Source organism: Fringilla coelebs, assembly GCF_963513975.1.
Source record: "Fringilla coelebs genome assembly, chromosome: 26".
NCBI lineage: Eukaryota > Metazoa > Chordata > Aves > Passeriformes > Fringillidae > Fringilla > Fringilla coelebs.
This window is the reverse complement of record NC_140052.1, coordinates 4,766,371-4,787,841: the sequence shown is the minus strand read 5'-3', so window position 1 is coordinate 4,787,841 and position 21,471 is coordinate 4,766,371. Positions and strand designations below refer to the sequence as shown.

General features: G+C 44.2%; 1 protein-coding gene across 1 annotated transcript; it reads right to left on the bottom strand.

Moving 5' to 3' along the window:
• Positions 1 to 5,140: 5,140 nt before the first annotated feature.
• On the bottom strand, positions 5,141 to 17,348 carry BNIP3L (BCL2 interacting protein 3 like). The gene is made up of 6 exons (XM_084221797.1): positions 17,176 to 17,348; positions 12,643 to 12,829; positions 12,073 to 12,145; positions 10,698 to 10,801; positions 9,765 to 9,914; positions 5,141 to 8,605 (listed from the first exon to the last, which is right to left on the bottom strand). Exons 1-6 carry the CDS (start codon positions 17,258 to 17,260, stop codon positions 8,557 to 8,559), a joined length of 648 nt encoding a protein of 215 aa, XP_084077923.1. The 5' UTR covers positions 17,261 to 17,348; the 3' UTR covers positions 5,141 to 8,556.
• Between the last annotated feature and the right edge of the window lie 4,123 nt (positions 17,349 to 21,471).

Here is a 21,471-nt window from a genome sequence, read left to right as displayed (position 1 = left end):
TTCATGGGTCATTAAATCTGGTTTTATAAACTAAGGCAGACATAGCATATAATCCAAAACAAATCACACCAGAACAGGTCAGAGAGCACACATAAGCATACAATTGGGCTGACACTAAAATTATCTACACTGGCTGAGAATTTGGAAAAAATATCCTCGGTATTTGGGATCATTACATGAAAGGATTATAGAAATCCTTTGCTTTTAACTAAGGTCATTAACATCTTTCCACATCACGTTAATATTTCCATTTTACAGAGGACTGAGTCACAAAGACTTTCCTACAGCCAGTATCAAATCAGTGGCATAAAGGCACCTGCTGCTTCAAGTACTCATCCTGGAAAACAAACACACAATTCCTATTTCTAGCCCAATTGAAAAAAAAACCTGAACACTTGGAGAAGATCAAATTCAGCAGAAAGGGTTGGAGAGCAAAATAAACTGGTAAGAGAACGGGGAAGTTGTGCAGTCTGTGTGGTTTGGGCTGGCAGTGGCTGTGCCAATTATACAAATTATGCAAATGTGATGCTCAGCTAGGTGCGTACAGCAGCAACAACACACAAGTGCTTTGGGGCAAAAAACACATGTTCCCAAGTTTCAAGCATTCAGTATCACAAATCCCAGTCAGAGAGTTCTGGCAGACACGGGCTGGGAGGAAATCTTTTTTTTTTCTCCTTATTGTCTTACATTTAGCCTATTATCTATTTCCAAATGCTCCCGACTGACCCAATCCTCCCCGTGCCACCGCATCTCCGTTCCCCATGCACTCAGCAGAGCAAGGATTTGCGGCAGCTCTCCGCCTGCTCCTCACAAACCCGTAACTCTCGTGCACAAGCGCTGAAATCTAATTAACCCCCCCACACACACACACTAATTTCACATTAACTTCGCTCCGACTGCCCTGCTGGGAGGAGCACTGGGGATTTCTCAGCGCCTCTCACAGAAGGAAATGGAAGGCAGCACTTTCAGCATCACTCTTTTCTCTTTTTCTCTCTCAGCCCGTTCTGCCGGGAAAGAAAAGCCCCCAAAGAGAGCGTGGTGTGGCGGCTGCCAGGGTGACATCAGCGATGGTGCCACCGCCGGAGCGGCCAATTGCGGAGGGCTCTCTGCTGCCGGCCCTCTCAGCGAGCGCACGAGCCTATCGGAGAATGTTCCACACGGGAAAGACTCAATCCCGTTTTGTCGATGCTTCTCTTGCCACTCCTCCCCTCTCTCCCCCGGCCACTCGTACACTCCTCACCGAGCACGGCCGAGGCAGAGCCCCGCACAGCACAGCCGGTGTCTGAGCATCGGACTGCAGGAAGCGAGTCACATCAGAGCTCCCTGCTGCTGCTGCTGCTGGGGAGCCGCAGTGGGAGGAAGAACCTTCCTCCTCCGAGCCACTGGTGCTTTTAACTCGTTGTTATAACAATGCAGCCAACAGACTTTGGCTTTCTATCCCAAATGCGGTAAAAGCAATTCAGCTCCAGCCAGAGAGCCCAACCAGGCTTACAACGCTGTGAAAAGACAGCAGAGAATTTAAAGGTGGGGCTCAATAGCCTTGAGCTGTGCCAGGGGAGGGTCAGGTTGGACAGCAGCAGGAATTTCCTCCTGGAAAGGGTGGTCAGGCCTTGGCAGGAGCTGCCCGGGGAGGTTTGGAGCCCCCAGCCCTGGAGGGGTCCCAGGAAGGCCTGGCTGTGGCACTCAGTGCTCTGGGCTGGGGACAAGGTGGGCATCGGGCACAGCTTGGACTTGATACTCTTGGAGGGCTTTTCCAACCTCAGTGATTCTGTGTTCTGCCTTTCCCTGGATACCTGTGAACTTAACTATACAAGACCTAATTTTTAGTACACAGAAACAAAGCCCAGCATCAGACTGGGGCAAACTGCAGTGCTTGCAAGAACGCCCTGTTTACACCAGAGATCCTCACTGCAGCTGCTGTCTACCAGGAAATGGGCACATAAAGCTGTTTATGGGCTGAAGCTATTAAAGCAATTTGTTGAAACCCCAGAGATCTTTTCTACCTGTCAGACAGTGCTCTTAAAGCAGCAGCTGTCATTGTCTGCTGCTTCTCACTCTGCAATGAAATGACAATTGGCACACTGTGGGAGCAAGCCTGGGGTGTCTCCTGGTAGTGCTGCAGCCTTCTCATGTGAGAGGTGAGCAGCCAGGCTCTCTGGGGGAATCCTAAAGGAGACTGTTGTACTCCAGGCACACAGCTTCAAACCCAACTAACTCGCAGCACCTAAAAGTCTTGTAAGTACTAAGAGATTTTTATGTCCCATTCTTTGCAAAAAATATCAGAGCACTGCTTCAGCTCTGGCCAGCCCTCACACACTACAAGGCTTTAATTCTGATTTTGCAAAGATGAAGCTGAAAAATCCAGCTCTGTGTATCCATTTCTGACTCTGACAGGAACTTTGTTCCCATCTTACCAGTATTTATAAAAGTAGCTGTATTTTTACAAAGAGTCCTGTAACTGGAGCTGGCTCAATGAGCCCAGGAGCAGAAATGCTCTGACCTTGCCAGGCCCAGGCAGCACAGACAGACCCTGCCCAGCCCAGCAGGGCAGAGTCTGCAGCTCCTTCTGACCTCCCATCTGTAGGAAATTGCACTGAGAGGAATTCTATCTTATCCAGCACCACTGGGAGTAAACACTGGTCACAAAGCAGTCTCCAGGCCTTCAGGAGGAATTCTCAAATGGAAAAATCCAGAATAGTTCCAAATTTGGAGCTGAATACTGATTTAGTGTGTATCCCCCTTTCACCTATAAACATGACAGACCACTTCACAGAATCCTGGAATGGTTTGGGTCGGAAGGGACATTAAAGATCATCCCATTCCACCCTCAGCCATGGGCAGGGATATCTTCCACTATCCCAGGATGCTCCAAGCATATCCAACCTGACCTTGGACACCCACAGGGATGGGGCAGCCACAGCTTCTTTCAGCAACCTGTGCCAGGGCTTCCCCACCCTCACAGGGAAGAATTTCCTCTGTATATCTCACTTAAGTTTCCCCTCTTTCAGCCTGTACCCATTAGTCCTTGTCCTGGCACTGCAGCTCCTGAAGAAACTGTAAATTTCCTTTACACCCTCCTTCCTTGGAGGTGAAAACAGAGCAGTGGCCCCTGAGCACTCCCATCCTAAGTTACACACATCAAACATGAAGTAACAGAGTGCAAGACCTGGAGCTCTCCCAGCATCCACATGGAACAGCACCCCTATGGAACTGCAGGGCTCATGGAACCAGGAAACACACACAAAACAGGGCAATATTTTGTCTCAGTCATCCAACTGCCCCTGACAGAGCTGTGGACTCAAAGAGGTGTTTGAGCAGAATGGAGAAGGAGTGAAAACACGAGGAAATGGACATTTCCCAGAGCCTGGGACAGCACAGAAATGCAGCGAAGCAGGATAAGAACATCCCATCTATGACCTTCACAGTGAGTAATGGGAATAATGCAAAAGCAGAAGAGGATTTCAACCAGCAGCAAAATGCAGAGGAGGTGTTTTTGTTGTTCCAGCTACAAAATGAGAATGGTCCCACAAAGCTCCTCCCAGCACCTGGGGACAAGGACCCTGCCTGCTCCTGCCCACAGAATGAGCTGGAAGAACCAGGGGTGCAGTTGGTGTCTGACATTTCACCATGCACTGTTTACACCTCGTTAGCTCATAAACTCATGTAGCACTGTTGAAATAAATGAGGAATTACTATTTTTTATAAGGAAATGAGAGGCAAGGAACATGTTTCACTCAGAATTTTGCATATGAAGTTTTTTCTGTTGATAATTGACAGTCTCCCAGCTTGTATTTAGATGCATGTTACATCCCAGAAGTAAAAGGCTGTGAGAAGATTGCTCTTAAAACAGAGTTTTAAATTAAAACGCTTACTTAGAAGACACAGGAAAATGCACTTGAGAGTCAGAGGCTCCTTGATCTACCATAGAAAGGCATTCCAGGATCATGGGGCTGAAATTTAAATTTCCAAGTAACATGGAAGTTAAAGACTGGAACAGCTCAAGGCGTAGGTTCTGCACAACTCCACGCACTGACAGCTTTGCAAGGATGTGTCCTTTTGTGACCTAAATGATACACCTGAATACACTGTAAGAACTTCAACAGCTGTAGGACTATTCTCTTTTTTTTATAAACACCAGAATAAAGCATTTTCTGGCCTTAAAATTCACTGATTTGTCTTCAGATGACAAACAGCAAGTTATGCAAACTGCACCCCTAAAAAAAACATCTCAAAACAAACTTCCCAGTCTTATCAGAAAAGCGTTAGGAAACAGTTCAAAATAGAAAAATGCATGTTTCCATACTCTAAATTCTCTGGCAGCAGCTCAGAAAGTTAAGTCATGTTTACTTTCCTTCCTGGAAAAGCACCCCTCGCTCTCCCCCTAATGTCAGCACTGCCTGTGCTGGGAGCACAGCCTGGCTGAGTCAGCCCAGCTCACTCTGGGCAGGGCACAAAGAGGCACCTAATGAAGTGGAAACTAATTGAGCTTTCTCTTTTTCATGGGGATGCTGTATCCAGCACAAGGTTTTTCAAGAGTAACTCCAGGTTTTTGTTTTGTTTTGAAAGTGCTGGCTGAACTACAGGGCATCGTTTAGGAATCCTGGTGGTTTATTTTGGTTTTCAAGGCCCAAAACACAAAGGAGTCTTCATAAATCACAAACACAAGGCAAAGATCCTTACAGGGAATCAGGGCTTCGCTTTCAGATGGTGAAATGCATACTTTACAGGTATGCATATGCAGAAAAGTGTAAATAATGCTTTTATAGTGAACTTTGCCATTTAACTATTCAAATTCTAAGCTTTTCATATGTGTACAGTGAAGCCTGAATCCAGTGTAAGGAAGACTGAACATCCCACCCCTGAACTCAACCACAGAGCACCTGGAGATTCCTTTGGGTCATGGCAGAAGGGAACTTTCCCAGAATCTGAAATTCCTGGACAAGAGTGAAAATAAACTTGAAGACAGTCCTCAACTCCATCAAAATGTGATTTACACCAGAATAATCCCAGAGCAAAGAAAGTGCTGCCTTATGCAAAATGATCTTGTATTTATTCTTGAATTATAACTAAAAAGGTTTTGAAGCAATTCAAAAGTTCACACCCAAGTTTCACTGTGAGACCCAGAGAGAGAAACTTTCTGAAAGTAGGGTTTATAACTTTCTCTTATTCTTCTGAAATAAATTCTGGATTAACAGATTAAAAATACAGAAAACAATAACTAAAATGGGTGGTAGAAGTAATCAGAATGGTGCCATTTCCACCTAAAATGAACAACTCTCCTCTGGATAAACAGAAATAACCTGTGCTCTTGAACCAAGAACATGGAGGCAGATTAACAATTAGGGTTTCTGTCCCTTAATCTTTAATCTGCAAGTTAAACCCAATTAGGAAACAGAAGAGAAATACAAGGAATACAATAGAGTTGGTCAATCATACAAAATCTCAGCAATTCTACTTTACATTTCATATGCCACCACATTATTTTCCTTCCAGAGTTTTTCCTGGACAAGGTGCTGGAGGACTTGGAGAAGGTACACAAAGCCATCCAGGGGGAGTATTTTTATTAAGTGCTTCAGGAAATGAAGCGGATGATCCCATGTCACTAAAAAAAAAAAAAAACAAAAACAAACCCAAGCAATTTTCTGAAAAAATTATTCCAGTCTATAAACAGCAGCTTCAACGTTCATGTCACCCAGAACAAAACAGTTCCATAAAACATCTTAAAAAGCAGACCTGTAAAAAAAGGGAAAGAGAAGAAAGACAAAAGAAAGGCGCAGCATGAAGTAATTTCAGACAAGCAGTTTTGTGAGAGCTTTAATGGCACAAAATGTTTATAAGCTACAACTTATACATGTAAACTGTATATAATGTTACAAAGTGCTAACTAATTTATGAAGAATGCATAATCACTTTGGCTCAGTTAACTCCAATATTTCAACAAATGTCAATTAAAAATTTGAATTTCTAACAATCTTCAGCTTTCACTTTTGAAAACAGTAAGTAAATATGCATTTGCTGCAGTTAGGTCAGCCTGCATCTTTAATGTGCGAGTTTATGCATTTTTTCTTGATCCTATTTACAAGTCTAGGCCAGTTTTCACTGAATGTAAGAAAAATGAAGCCTACACTTTTTTTCCCAAAACTGTAAACAGGTATAAAGCTTTTTAAACAACATTTATCTTAACAAAACTTCAACTCTCAATAACTGAAACCCCTTTGTGAATGATACAACACTCTATTCCCGTTCATTGTAAAAGTGGAAGTTGCAGATTTTCCTCCAAAGCTTAGAATAGGGTCTCAATAAATACTGCATTGTATCCCAGCCAGTGTTACAGTGACCACGGGGCATTCCTCAGCTCTGGGTTTCACAGTTCTACTCCAAATGTCATTAGTGGTCTTGATACTCCAGCCACAAGTTTGCACTGTTATTTATCAGCCATTCTGAAGAATTACCTTTTAATTTAGAAAGGTGTCATTTGCTGGGTTTTCCTCTTTAAAAAGTATTCCCTACTTAGTAAAAATCTCTTTTTCCACTACTCCAATTTCATACAAAACAAGGTGCTGTGTTAGGAGTGAAAGTGGTCCAGCCTTTCTCCGGTCCCCTCAGATTTTAGGGCTGTAAAATGAAGTATTTGATGCTCTCTAAAACACCCTCCACCAGCTTCCCCTGCCCGCCCCCATCTCTGGGTGAAACCCAATATCCACACCCAAAACAAACCTGCACTTGTGGGCAGCTCAAGTGCCACTAAGTATTCACAACTAAAAGGAAAAAAAGCAGATTACTCAAGAGGATTTGTTTTTCACCCTGAAAGCATTCTCTGACCGTATTCAGAAGTAGAGAATGAAAATAAATACAGTTTAGCAGTGGATTCATACTTAACTTTTTCACTTCATGGGAGCTAACTGAAGTTTTTTTAACCCAAATCTCAGCTGGGATTTAGCTTCTATGCATCAATTGGTTCATGCAATCACTGCTCTATCAAATAATCAACTTTATAAAGTCTGATGCAAGCAAACAATCATAGGTAGCTGTTTTCTCCAAATGGCTGACTAGCTTTTCTTATTTTCTACAAGTCAGCAGACTAAAGTTTTTATTTAAATGAGATTTTTGCTAGTCTAAAAATTAGCATTGGTTCCCTAAATACTTAGTATTAAAGTCTATATCATATATATATATATATATATTCATATATATATGTATATATATATTCATATATATATATATATAAAAGGAGTATTCTATCCTTCAGAGTTCATGCTACATGTTCTGAAATCCAATAAAATCTATTTAGGGACAAGACTGTCCCGATGCTTTGTAACAATTTGGTACTAAAGCTTCACATTTTGAAAAGAAGTGTCACTGAAGGAGGACAAAGCTTAACGCTCCCTAAGATAAAAGTTCAACAACATTAGTGAAAAATCTACCCTAACATGAGACATCACAAGTGACTTTCAGGTTCCAAGTATCCCCAAAAAGGAGATTGTACAGTAAACAATGAGAGAGAGGAATATTGAAAATTCATTTGCAGAAGACATTTCAGAGCTTTTACAACTTCTGAACCTTTATGCACCTGCAAGATTGTCCCCCTTAAGGATGAATCAAACGCTTTTCCCGCTGAAATTGCCGGATCTTCAGAGATGTAAATGGGTCCACCACGAAGAGAATAATTTCCTTTTACACAGAGCCTATCTACACTACAGCTGCTGGGTTTTTCCTTAATTTAGAACTACTGTGAAAAGGAAAATTTCACATTGAAAATTTTCCCTTAAGAAAACGGGTAAAGAAAAAAAAAGCTTCTTCACATGCAAACAATGCAATTTTTCTAATATTTCCTAGGTATCAGACAGGTTTTCCTACAAGGAATAAGGAGCTGACTTCATAGAAAAGACAAGATTACAACAATTACCTAGTATTAAAATATGCTGATGGATTTAGTTATCCTACTTTAAAATTTATGCAGTCTTTGCCTCCTGCAATTCAAATGGTGTTTGTTAGCCAATACAAGGGGCCGAGTAAATTCCCCCTGAAAGCTGATTTAAACTGGATCTTTATTGCCAGTGATTTCTTAGTTTATTCCACAACCAGCTTCTTTTTTACAAAAGAAAAAAATCTTTCCCCCTTCAATCAATAGTTTCCTTCCAAAGAGACTGTTTCATCACCACCATGCAGTCAACACTTATACCATGCACAACTGCAACTGAAGTCAGGTTGCACTAAGGAGGCAACAGCATCACTGATAAAATTAAACTTGCTGGTGGCATTTTGCATTGAGAGAAGCCCTTGCAACATAGAGACAGTTGTAAACTCCATCCAGCAACTCTGACGTGTCTTGCAGGCCAAGAGGCAGGGGAATGGGAGAGAGGGAAAGAATGTGGATAGCCAAACACCTCAACAGAGTTCCAACACAATACTGAATTCCAGAGTTAGCAAAAACCTGGATATGGAAGGAAAGGGTGAAGTCAGGGTCATGCTTAAAATGGTCTCAAGTCAAATGTACTAAATGAGACAGTAACACCTTCACAGGTCACATGGGGTCCAGGTTTGCACTCCATGGGTTCAATAGGTGCTGGCTGAAGGTGTGGTCAGGCGTTTCCCAATGTAGATGCTGAAATAAAAAGTATAAGGATATGGTATTGCACAGGAATACTCCCTGCTTCCCCACAGTGCCCACACACCCAGCTGCTCTAATCCCTCTCTCAAGTCCACAGAACTTCACTGCTCTTCTATAAAACTACTCACAGTGAGGTTTTGCATGAGTCTGGAAGGATCAATGCTCTCAGTACTCACCCAAAGTGGGTTTTCCTCCAGTCCCAGGCTCATCTGAAAACCCCAATCCAAAAGCTTTTGTGTTTTGAGTACCTGACATAACAACACTCCAGACAACTGAGGTAAAACATATCAAGTGCTGCCTATAGGGAGGGGGGTGAGCTTTAAAACTCTGGGCATGGAGGATCTATGCAAACACTGACCACAAGCAAGATTTAAATCATTACAGAAATGCACAATTTTCTGTAGTACAAATATTTCACAGTATATCCTCACATATTCTATCCTAATTTATTTGAAAATTTAGAAGAATCTGAAGAGACACTTGAACTACATCCACAAAACCAAACACAAAGCTAAATAAAACCATGCTTTGAGTCCATGCCTTTGCCTCATCCCAGAATTTAAGGTGGATAAACAGAATGTAAGGATTTAGGCAAAGTGAGAGATTATATTGGATTACACAGGCAATGTAAACCCTGCTGAGCAGAGACACAGCTAATCTTGCAGGACACATCCAATTTTTCATCTCTCTTTCTCGAAGTACTCAAACTTTGACTTTCAGTAACACCACAATGCAGCATTAAACTGGAAATTACAGAGTTTGTGCCACACACACCACCTCAGCATCATTATTTCTACAGTGCAGTTTCACATTGGTCAGTAGAAGTTATTTTTCATCTATTCTAATTTTTTCCCTTATAACCTGAAGCATTTAAATAGAAGGCACATAATCAAATTGCACATGTTACAATTGCAAAGGTTATTTGCAAACTCATCCATGCATATTCAATATAACTCGATTTATTCTAGAAATAAAGCACATTAAAGGCTGCAAAGTTCTAACTGCTGCAAAGTTTTCCTGCTTTTGTAAAAGTACACCAAGTCTAAATGACAGACAAAAATCATTACTCTAGAAAAAGTCATTTTCAGCAGGACCTGACATTCAAGCAAAGTGGGAAGGCAAAAGCTGAAGTGAGAATTAGGTTAATACTTACCCTAGTCCCAGAGCCAAAACATGAGATATGAACAGAGATGGAATGAAAACCTTAAGAAATTCTGCAGAGAAAATGCCACCTTTTTTCATTGCTCCACTTTTTCTCATACTTAGAGACACTGAACGTTTAGGATGTCTGAAATGGAATTCCCTGGAAGAAGAGGGGGAGGGGGGAAAAATTCAACAAGACTTTTTTGTTTCTTTCCCTTTTTTTTTTTTTTTTTTTTTGCACACAAATGCACAGATCTCTGTAGGAACTTTTTTTTTTTTAGTACAAAGAGCTAGAGATCAAAGCCCGAGATCCCTTACACAGAGTAAGGAATCAAAGATAATAAGAGGAGGGATTGTGCAGAGACCACTTACACAGACAGTATAGACACAAAGGGAGCAGGAGCTGCAGAGAGAGGTAGGTCCGAGAGAGGGAATTTCAGGATGTGATTTGTTAGCAAGAGGCCTCATTTTTTGTTCCAAACACAGATACAGAAGTCTGCCAGATTTAGACAGCATCCTCTATTTTAATAAAAATGCTTTGCATTCAAGGATCTCAAGGTTTCCCCTTCCGTGGATGAACATTACATATTTTACATAGAAAGAAAAAAAGGGACAGAGAATTTAGGAGACTTGCTCAACAATCTTCCACTCAATAAGCCAAGACTAAATCCCATGAATCCCAGCTCCAAGTACCCAGCTCTCCCACTAATTATAATTTTGTCGAGAAACCTTGCAATCAGTTGCTGTGGCTTTGTATTACCTTCAAGTCATTCTGCTGCTATTTTGATTTTCATACTTCATTGTTTTGACCTTTTTAGCCTCCCCACAGAGAAATCAATCTCTTCCTAAGTTGAACTTATTTTGATTGTGAGACTGTGACGATCCTTTCCTTCATCTATTCATTAAAATATATTAATATTCATTAAAAACGTGTTGAACTCACTTGGGAGGAATGTTTTCAGGCCTACTTGACCAGTCTGACACCCAGTCTGCACTTTTCTTCAAAACTTCCAATTCTTTCTCTCCTTCTACTGCTTCTTCTTCGGACTGAAACACACAGGGGATAAGCCTTGTAACATACAATTAGCTCCTTCTCAGAGTGTTAAATTGAGAGTGGCAACAACAGTGGCGACATGATAAGCACCAAATGGTGGCACCTGATAAATGAGTAAGTGTTCTTGGACTGCTGATTATTTCAAAGAGATTTGATTTTGCCAGCAGAAGTCAGGAAACCCCAAATTCTATTACTGTAGCCAGGATTTCCACATTATTGCAAACTGTTTGTTTTTTTTAACTTACAAAAACAAATGATTATTTTAATCCTAAATGTAATAAACCAGAACTGTGCAAAAAAATATTTACAAATGGAAAAAAATATGAGGTTGATGGCATTCCATTTAAAGCCCACAGAACATGACTAAAAGCATGAAAAGTCAAATAAAAAGGTTTCAAAACTAGTATTTTGACTTTTTAAAGGTGTTATTAATCATTTAAAATGTACATTACTTGGAACTAGTAGCTTCTACTGGGTGAATCCCAGATGCAAGAGGGAAAAGCAAGCACTCACTCTAATTGTATATAAAGATTTAATTTCACATCAATAGATGTAAATGTTACCGTATAAGAAAAGAAATAAATTAGGAAGAGTAGAGAACACCCCTGACTTTAACTCCTACTTAGTATTAAAACAGTCTCCTGTGTGACTCCTATTAAAATAAGCCACTTACAACATTAAGTAAGAAGCACAGCGAACCCAGAGGTAATCAAACAGCACAGTTGCAAGTGAGACGCAGAGCTCACCAACACCTTCATTCAGACCCTTTTGGCTCTCAGGGCAGAACTGCAACAGTCCCAGGTCTTTGACAAAATTAAATGCAAGGTTTCATTCTTCCAGGAATTCTTTTTATTTATACTGCTGAAGACAGCCAATTCTATGAAATTATCAAACTAAGAGTTCAGCATTAATCTCCTCTCAGTTTGTGTTATGGAGATTACTCACTGTCATGTGAGTGCCTGCACAGCAATCACTGAACACCCTGAAACCTTGTGCAGAAATACGAACATTTTAAACCCAGCTTTGACACCCAGTGCCAGCAGAGTTGCACAGTAACATGACTGCTAGGAAAGAAGCATTTCTCAGCTGTACAGATGGAGACTCATTTTTCCCTCACTCCAACACTATTAATCTCTAAGTCAAATTTCAATTCATGGAGAATATAAGTCTTTTGACATCACAAAGAGCATGTTCTACCCCTCAAGCCTAGATCAAATATCCATAACTTACAAATGTATATTTTAAAAGTTAAGGAAGAAAATACCTGAGAACTACTGTCTTTACTTGTGTGCATTTCCACATCAAAAGTTATCTGTCCATCATCTTGAGGTGACGGGCTAAAGAAAAATTGATATCATAATGTCATTTTGTCAACTAAAGAATCATCAGTGTAGGTAAATCTCAGCTGAATCATTTCCTCATGTACTTTTGGACATTATTCAGCTGAGTTACAGACTGCACCACCCTTCAGATCCCAAATACCAGCACTACAAAGTCTTCCTAACCCCCCCAACTTTTCAATTTTTTAAAATTTACAATCCTACCTTTCTCGACAGAGTTCACAGTTGCTCCCTAAAGCAAAGAAAGCACTGCCCAAAAGTTCAGCTGCTACAGAAAAGATGCAACTCCCTTTGATCTTGTAGGGAACACTACCAGTACTGTGAATTACATGTGTTTTTGTATCATTACAAGTGGAAGCATCACACAGTTACCACGAGCCAACAGCTATTCCAAATACTGGAGCACAACAGACTTTTCCCTGACAAAAAGCTTTACCCATCCACAGGACTAAATGGGCCATAAATCACAGGCAGAGTAGCCAACACTCCTTTACCTGTCACAGTGGGAACTACCTCTTGAACTGCTCTGTCCTGACTCGTGCTGTGCGTCCAGGAGGATTTTTTCCATGTCTCCATTGTGGATAGAGGAAGAGGATGGGACGTGCTCCAGGCCCCCGTTCTTGCCGTTGCTGTTGTCGTTGCTGTTGCCGTTGCCGTTCATCTGCAGCTCCACCCAGGAACCTGCAGGGCAGCCACACGTCACCCCACAGACACCCCAGCACTGAACACACCTTCATTTTATCAACTGCACCCAGAGGGAAACACCGGCATGCTGGGTTCAGATAACACACACTGACCTGAGAGAGCTCATAAACATGGCATAGAGACAACAGCCACAGGCTGCTTCTTTCATCAACACAAACTGCCCTGAAAGCAGCGCTGCTGCTCCCTAACTCTGGAGCTGGTCAATAAGATGTCTCCTTTCTCCCCAACTATGAATACTTTAATCAGCCACATGTCTCTGCAGTTTGTGAACTACAGATGACTCCATTACACCTCACCCTGTTCTACATTCCTTTCTCAAACAGAATTTTCATCCCTATGTCCCTACTACAAAACTTCCCCCTGTGCAGCTTTATATTCTCCTTTCCTTTACTTCCAAAGGCCTTGGATCAATCCCTGATTTTTCTATACATCAGGCAGGCTGCCATTCTCAGGTCTCCTTCAGCTTGCTTTGACCTGGCACAAACATCTCCCAAAAAGCTCCAATTTACTGTTTTCCCCCCATTTTTTGGTAGTTCCACCTATGGGACATCTACACGCACTCTAAGATCCAACAAAGAGCAGGAGTGTATTCTGGATGACAAGGGCAGCTGCTAAAAAGTTCACACCCTGTGTAGATAAAGAGAGGATTTTTATTTTAAAATGTATTTCACTCATATTTTATGTACAGATTAACCAAATACAAGAGTGTATGTTCTGATACATTCTTTAGTGATATGTTTCAACTGGGCTCATGTAGAGATACATGTCACCACAACTCCTGTGCAATTTAGTTTATTCCACCTGAAGGTAGGAGCTTTCAGGGTTCTTTTTGCATTTGGTTAACTATTTTTTAAAGTTTGGACATCTTCCCCCAGGATGTAAAAATATCCTCCAAGTAAGAAAAGCAAGCCTGAAGCTTCAAATACAACATTTTGAGCATTATTTGCACAAGTCCTACATTTTAACACTGATTTTTGATTTCTGAAATGCACCTGGGAGTGCCTGCACTTATTTTCTGTAGCATGGTTTTGTCTCTGGGAGCTCCATCAGTGACACAGGAAAGGATGTTTAATACTGAGCCTGTTTTCAACTTGATTTGATGAAGAATTCTCCTTTAGTACCAATTATTCACGATGCCATTACAGTGATGTCCATGGAAGCATCATGCTCTGCTGGTTCCCAGCCGAGTCTCCCCAGGCTGGATTCACAAACAGGGAAATTTGGGAGTGCACAGGCACTAGCTCAGCACTGCACATTAGGCTTTTCAGACAAGGAGGTGTTAACTGGAAAGAGGCAGCTTTGCTCAGTCAGCATCAGACAGAGACTGTGTCATTCCAGATTGGTGATGATTGCTGGTGTCTGAATTCCTAAATAAAATGGCCAAACTCTAAGAGCTTCATCAAGAAGTTGTTCTGCCTTGCACCACAAGAGACCACACCTGCAAAAAAGCAGGTGGCAAATGCAGTTAGCAAGTGGTCAAAAGTTAGGTAAAAAAGCTTTATATTCCCCAACAACCACTTTTGGCTATTGGAAAAAATCAGGATCTACAAAGCCATCTAGGATCAAAACAATCAGCAGAGGACGAAAGCGTGAGGGGATGTGTGTCTCTGACACTGGAACACCCAGAGGATGGTGATCAGATCTCCTTACTCTGACACACAGCTGTAAACCCACTGTCACAAATAAAGTTTTTACTCATTTACCTCAGACTGAAAAATTCTGTATTTATCTAAAACACACCGTGGCCACAGTAGGAAGAAATCCCAAATTTTCCTGGGAGTAAAGAGTCCCTGGGAGCTGAGTAGGAGTTGACATGAGGAGCAGCACGTTCCCAGCTGACCTCACTGGGAATGACTCAAAATACATTAAGGAAGCATAATCTGCCATCAAGCTCATGCACGCTGCCCACTCCCACTGGCACTCACAACCGCTTTGGGACAGGGAGCAGGGAGCATGACTGGGCTCCAACACTGATTACAGGGACATAAATCTGTTTCTTTAAAGAGATGGACAGGAATGTATTGGAGAATAAACTGCCCAAAAAACAGAGAATGAGGTTTGCCCTGAGCTTTTTTGTACATTAATCACCTGCCTGAGAACTTTTACTTTCACCATATTTCTACTTGACAGTAAAATAGGAAATGTGGAAGAATGAAGAGTGGTAGAATTAAGAGTAAGACAATTAAGAAATGTGGCAGCATCTCCTCCCTTCACAAATCACATAACACACACTCTTTGGAGAAAAAAAACACAAACAACTGTTCAAGTGAATGGCATTTTTCTCCAAAATTGTTTGAATTTTGGTTTTGCTCTATGGCTAATTATTTCACTATGAATTTATATACACTGACTTTAATTCTATGTTTTTCCATAACTTGGTGGACTGTTTAAACAGCAGAAGTTAAACATGTTGGGGAAGACTGGTCTCATTTTGTTTATTCCCTCTGATTTCAGCTTGGTGCATGAAGTGGAGATACCAAAGGCAATATTTAAATTAAATATCTGTATACATTTTATAGATATAAAAATACTCCAAGCTACTACCAACTCAGTAGCTCACAAGTAGTCTGAGACATGATCAACCTGAATTAACTAATAAATATCACTTTTACAATGAAGTACAACATTAACAAAAAAAAAAAAAAAAAAAAAAAAGAAGAGGGAAAGGAAAAGAAAGCCAACCAGACTCCCACAATGGTAATTATTAAGCAGATTTTCCATGACAGAGCTAGATGGGCTCTTGCCTAAGGTGGGATTTTTTTTGTCAATATGTAACAGAGCTTTATAATTATTAAAATATAGGAAGCATCTAGAATTCCCAAAGCAAACAACCTGGGTTTTTTATCTCTTTGAACTCAATAAAGCACAGGTTACCAGTTTTATTCCCAGCTCTTCTGCCTTCCAGGTGCTAAGGGATCTTTGAATAAAAGGTCCTAAACACGCACAAATGACACAAAGAACACCATGAAAAGGTGTCCCAGCTCATTAGCCTGAAAAGTTCACTGAAAAGCTGAGAGAATGGCAGAAAAGGCACCTTTCCCACCGAAGCATTGTACAGAGGGTGAACATCTGAAAGCAGCACTAAGCCTGTGGGGAACCCATTGGGTGCATTTGTTTTGCTGCTGGGGCACAGAGTGTCAAACATTCCCTCTCCTGCCTTGTGCTCAGCTCCTCCAGCAATCACTGATCCGGGTGAGCCTCTACGTAGAGTGCTGCCCCAGCAGCAAGATCTCCGTGGGCAGATCCATCCCTGGCTTACAGAGCTCTTGTCACCCCTATCACCCAGCAGATTAATGAGTCCCAGAGTTACCACATTGCCAGAAATTAAAAATAAAATATACAAGCATCAAATATGGCCATTTCTGAAGTAAGCATGGAGTCAGGCACCCAGCACGTCACAACTTTGACAGCCTAATTGTTATTTAAGTATAACAGGCCTGAATAATTTGCCAAGATTATTGATTCAGGTAACATTGTTTAAGGTGCCACGGTTATCACACAAGGTAGTGTTACCACAACACAATAGCAGCGTTATGAAAAGGACACAGTTTATTCTTCCTTTCATACAATTTCCATTGAGTTATGGAAAAGCAACCAACAAGTTTATTTTGTGGTCAGCTAAACTGCATCGTAAACTACGGAGATTACAGTTAATCATTAATGCAATTTATTCACCTCTTCTATCCTTAACATTTAGAGATGAAAAGACATACCGGAGGAGCTGTTTATAACGAAGGGAAAGCACTGGCCAAGTAAGTACCAGAGCCTACACGATGTGCCTTACTAGTGTTATCCCAGGAACAAAAGGATGCAGCAAAGCAGCTGACAGAGACGCCGGATATAGAGGGAAATAGCTCACGTCAGTGCTATTGACTCAGCCACTGAATAAACTCATTCCCACAGCCACGCTCCTCCCCCTACCCCGCTGTATCCCCATAGTCGCTGCTCGGGTAAACTCCGTGTAACCACGCAACGAGCTCGGGCCGTTCCTCGGGGGACTCGGCCGCCCTCAGCCCCCTGCACAAGGAGGCGGGTCGGGTCCGCCAGGCGCAGCACTCTCCCAGCGCCCGGAGCCCGTTTTATCCGCCCCGCTGGTGCCGCGGCCCCTCGGCGCTCCCGGGGCCAGCCGGCCCCTCACGGACCCCGCCGCCCCCCGCGGCGGCCGCCGGGCCATTTATACCCGCTCCGCCCCGGCCATTGGCCCCCGGCGGCTCGCGCGCCGCGTCCTACGCCAATGGCGGCCCGGAGCGGCGCGAGGGGCTCGCGGCCCCTTCAGGGCCCCTCGCGCCATTCCCCGCCCGCGCCCCCGCGGCCGCACTCACTGTTGAGGCCGGGCTCGCCGTGCGTCCCGTCCGCCGGCGGGTTGTTGTTGTTGTTGTGCTGCGGCTGCTCCTGAGGGCTGGACATGGCGACGGCGGCGCGGCTGAGGCGACTGAGGAGCCGCTGGGGCAAAAACAACAAACCCGGACTCCGTTCCGGGCCCGGCCGCCCCGCCCCACCCCGTCGCGCTGCGCAGGCGCGGCACGCGCTGCTCCCGCCCTCCGCCTCCATGGCGCGACCCGCGCCCGCGCACGTCCCGCGCGTGCGCAGGGCGGGGGCTGAGGGAGCGGGGCTGAGGGAGCGGGGCTGAGGGAGCGGGGCTGAGGGAGCGGGGCTGAGGGAGCGGGGCTGAGGGAGCGGGGAGGGGACAGAGGGACAGAGAGCGACAGAGGGACCGGAGAGGCGACAGAGGGACAGAGAGCGACAGAGGGACAGAGAGCGACAGAGGGACCGGAGAGGGGACAGAGGGACAGAGAGTGACAGAGGGACCGGAGAAGGGACAGAGAGCGACAGAGGGACCGGAGAGGGGACAGAGAGCGATACAGGGACAGAGAGCGACAGAGGGACCGGAGAGGGGACAGAGGGACAGAGAGCGACAGAGGGACCGGAGAGGGGACAGAGGGACAGAGAGCGATACAGGGACAGAGAGCGACAGAGGGACCGGAGAGGGGACAGAGAGCGACAGAGGGACCGGAGAGGGGACAGAGAGCGATACAGGGACAGAGAGCGACAGAGGGACCGGAGAGAGCGACAGAGGGACAGAGAGCGACAGAGGGACCGGAGAGGGGACACAAGGACCGGGGAGTGACACAGGGAGCGGTGAGGGGACACAGGGACCGGGAGTGACACAGGGAGCGGAGAGGGGACACAGGGACCGGGGAGTGACACAGGGAGCGGAGAGGGGACACAGGGACCGGGAGTGACACAGGGACCGGGAGTGACACAGGGAGCGGAGTGCGCCGCGCGGCCCGTCAGGCTGGCAGAGCCCTCCCAGAGAGTCCGAGCGGTGCCCGATCGCCGCCGTGCCCAGCCCAGAGCTCTGAGTGCCACGGCCGGGTGACCCCTGCAGGGCTGGGCACTCCAACCCTCCCTGGGCAGTGCCAGGCCCTGAGCCCCCTTTCCATGGGGAAATTCCTGCTGTGCCCACCCTGAGCTGCCCTGGCCCAGCCTGGGGCCGTTCCCTCTGCTCCTGTCCCTGTTCCTGGAGCACAGCCCGACCCCCCGGCTGTGCCCTCCTGCCAGGAGCTGTGCAGAGCCACAAGGGCCCCCTGCCCCCAGCCTGCTTTTCATCTTGTTCTCTCCATTCTGATTTTGACATCACTTCAATGTCAAGATTTATTTGGAGGCCTGGGCTCTTTTTGGTGTAATTTTGCGACTTCAGTCTCATGTCTCTTACTTGCATATCTGTATTTATATGCATTTTGCTTACCAAAAGTTGTAAAGGAGCCTTTTACACCATAAAGTCCTCCCATCAACAGCCACAAGAGTATAAATTGTGTTTTTTTCATTACTGTACTCACTGAAGGAGTTCAGTAACAGCAACACCATCAGAGTGAAGTCACACAGACACAACTCCAGTAGTGTTCTTTGTTTGCTCCCCATTACTAATGTGAAGAAATCACTTATTTGTGTCAGAACTTTTTTTAGCTAGAGAAAAAGCTTGTATGCACAAGTGTCACAAATGTCCTTTACTACAATACCTAAGTATTTTTTGTCTTCATTTTATTTACACTAATGTTGGAGGTTTGAAATCTACCTTTTGTAACACCAAGACTTCTCCTGAATTTGACTGCAGGCCTTGCATGACAGTACCAAATATCTGACCCTGTGGAAAACCTGGATGTCTCTGGGATAGCCCTGGGAGAGAATTAGCTATGTTAGTAGTAAAAAGAAAGCAGTAATTGAATTAATTTGATAAAACATCTGTTTACAGGTGGAGGGGCTGCAGAAACATTTGAGATTGAAGTCAGAACAATGAGCTACTTGTGATTTTGAATTAAAAACCTGCCCAGGTAACCTAACCCTACTTTGCAACCCTCGAATCACAGGCTAACATGAGCATTTGTCACCACCCTCGTTCAGGAAGCATTTGCCACAACACTTGTGACATTAATATTTATCAGTCAAGTGGGACTATTAAAATTTCTGAGTCAGAAATAAATTGATCAAGATTATAGAGTGAGTCAATGCAGAGCCAGAAATAGCATTCACAAGGCCTGACTTTCAGCCCTGTGCTCGAACCACTCCACAGGTTCCTTGAGGCACTTGAATGATGTAATTAATATTTGTAATTTGAATCCTCAGATGGAAAATGCTGTGACAATGGCAGCATTGGATGGACACAAAACCACATATTAATAGAAGAGAAACAATGGCCACAGATTCCTGGGAAAAGCTTTTTGTACTGGAGTGCAATACAAAGGTTTTTCTTCCAGGAAAAAGACCCAAACCTTTAAGTCAATTGAAATCAAACAATTAACAAGACCTGTGCCAAGGTAATCCCACTGGGATTATTTTATGGTTCCAAGGTATTCTAAATGTTTGAAACAAGTACAGAAGAAGAGCTCTGTCTGCCCCTGGATCCCTGGAAGCGCTCAAGGCCACGTTGGACGGGGCTTGGAGCACCCTGGGACAGTGAAAGGTGTCCCTGCCCATGGCAGGGGGTGGCACTGGATGGGATTTAAGGTCCTTTCCAACCGAAAACATTGCATGATTCTCAAGTCTAAAACATGCCATGATAACTTTTATTTTCTTTGTTTAGTATTTCTGTTCCCCAAAGCGGAAAAAGTGCCCTTTCTTGAGCTGGGCACACCCAGCATCCTCCCAGCACAAGGGCTCTTCGCCCTGCACACCTCGGCTGAACTCTTAGTACTGCATTAATCCACCCTGGAAACGCTTTTATAGTGTTTCATATTTAGCAACAACTGATCACTGTTGATTCCGGAGGTGACTTCGAGGGACAGTGACCACACCTCGCCGTGACCGCTCGCGGTTCCGAAGCCTGCGCGACTTTATGGTAACGTTTGCCTCCTAGTGGAGAGCCCTGGCTCAGAAAAGCGTTATTAAAACCAGCCAGGGCTGTTTCCCTCTTTGCAAAGGTTGAGACTGTTAGAATTGGAGGGTAAAATTCACTGTGTAGAGAAATTGAATTCACAGTTTTTATTCTCGCAGCTGTGAAACAAACACTGGTTTAAGTCCGCCGCTTATCTTTACAAGCCCAAACCAAGTAAAATAAGATGTTTGCTGCAGGCAGACAAACAGCTCCAGACACCCACAGTCATTACAGCAGCCTCACTCCCCGCACACCTCGATCCAAGGCACTAGTCCTTCCCTTTACAACAGCCAATTCCACGGGAAAGGGCAAAAGGAGGCACCTTTCATTCAATAACAGGAGCGTTTGATGGGAGCCAGGATGTTTTACACCTCTACAGCCCGAGGGGAAGAGCAGAAGAACAGCGCACAGGAAATTGCTTCCCAGCTCTGCTGTGCCTAAGAGGACGACAATAAAAATCTCTATTAAAATATTGGTATTCCATCATCCATAGCCCTTCTCCAGGAGGGGAAATCCCACAGGTTTCTGCTTGTCAGCACCACCTGAGCTTTTTCCAATCAGGCTGATAATAAAAGGACCTGCAGTTAAGCAATAAATGATCCTGTCCTCCCTGAACGGAGCAGTAGGGGAGCAGGTGCTGCTGCACATCCAGCAGGGAAGTGACAAAGGATTTGAGGGCACAGGGCTCTCCTGCACCTCAGCACTGTGTCAGCTGGATAAACACCTCACTCTGAACAGTAACTGGTGGCAGGAGTGACACTGCTGTTGTCACATTGTAGACACAAACGACCTAAGTGGTGGTTGGTGGCATTTCAGTACCATCAGTGGCGTAAGGACAAGATGCAGGGAGGAGAATGCCTTCCCCATGTTTAGTCTGGCATTCAGGGACCGGGAATTGCAAATCTGCACTGGTTTTACAGGGCACTGAGGATGCTGTGTGACTGGAGCAGCTGAAGGCAGTGACCAGCACCATCCTGCCTAGGGACAGGAAAGGGGACACAGTTCCCCAGGCACAGGGAAGAGACCACTCATTCAAAAATACCTGCAAACGCAGAAAAGGGTAGGGGCAGGAAAGAGCATAAAAAGCATCCTGACAAAGTGTATTCTCTGTGTACTTTTATTAATAAAATATATGATTTACAGCATGTATCAGTGGACAGTGTGCTTAGAGAATTCTCTAATGGATAGTGTGACAGCACAGGCAGGAGCTGGGTTTGGTGAGGACGAGTTAAACCTCAGATGAATG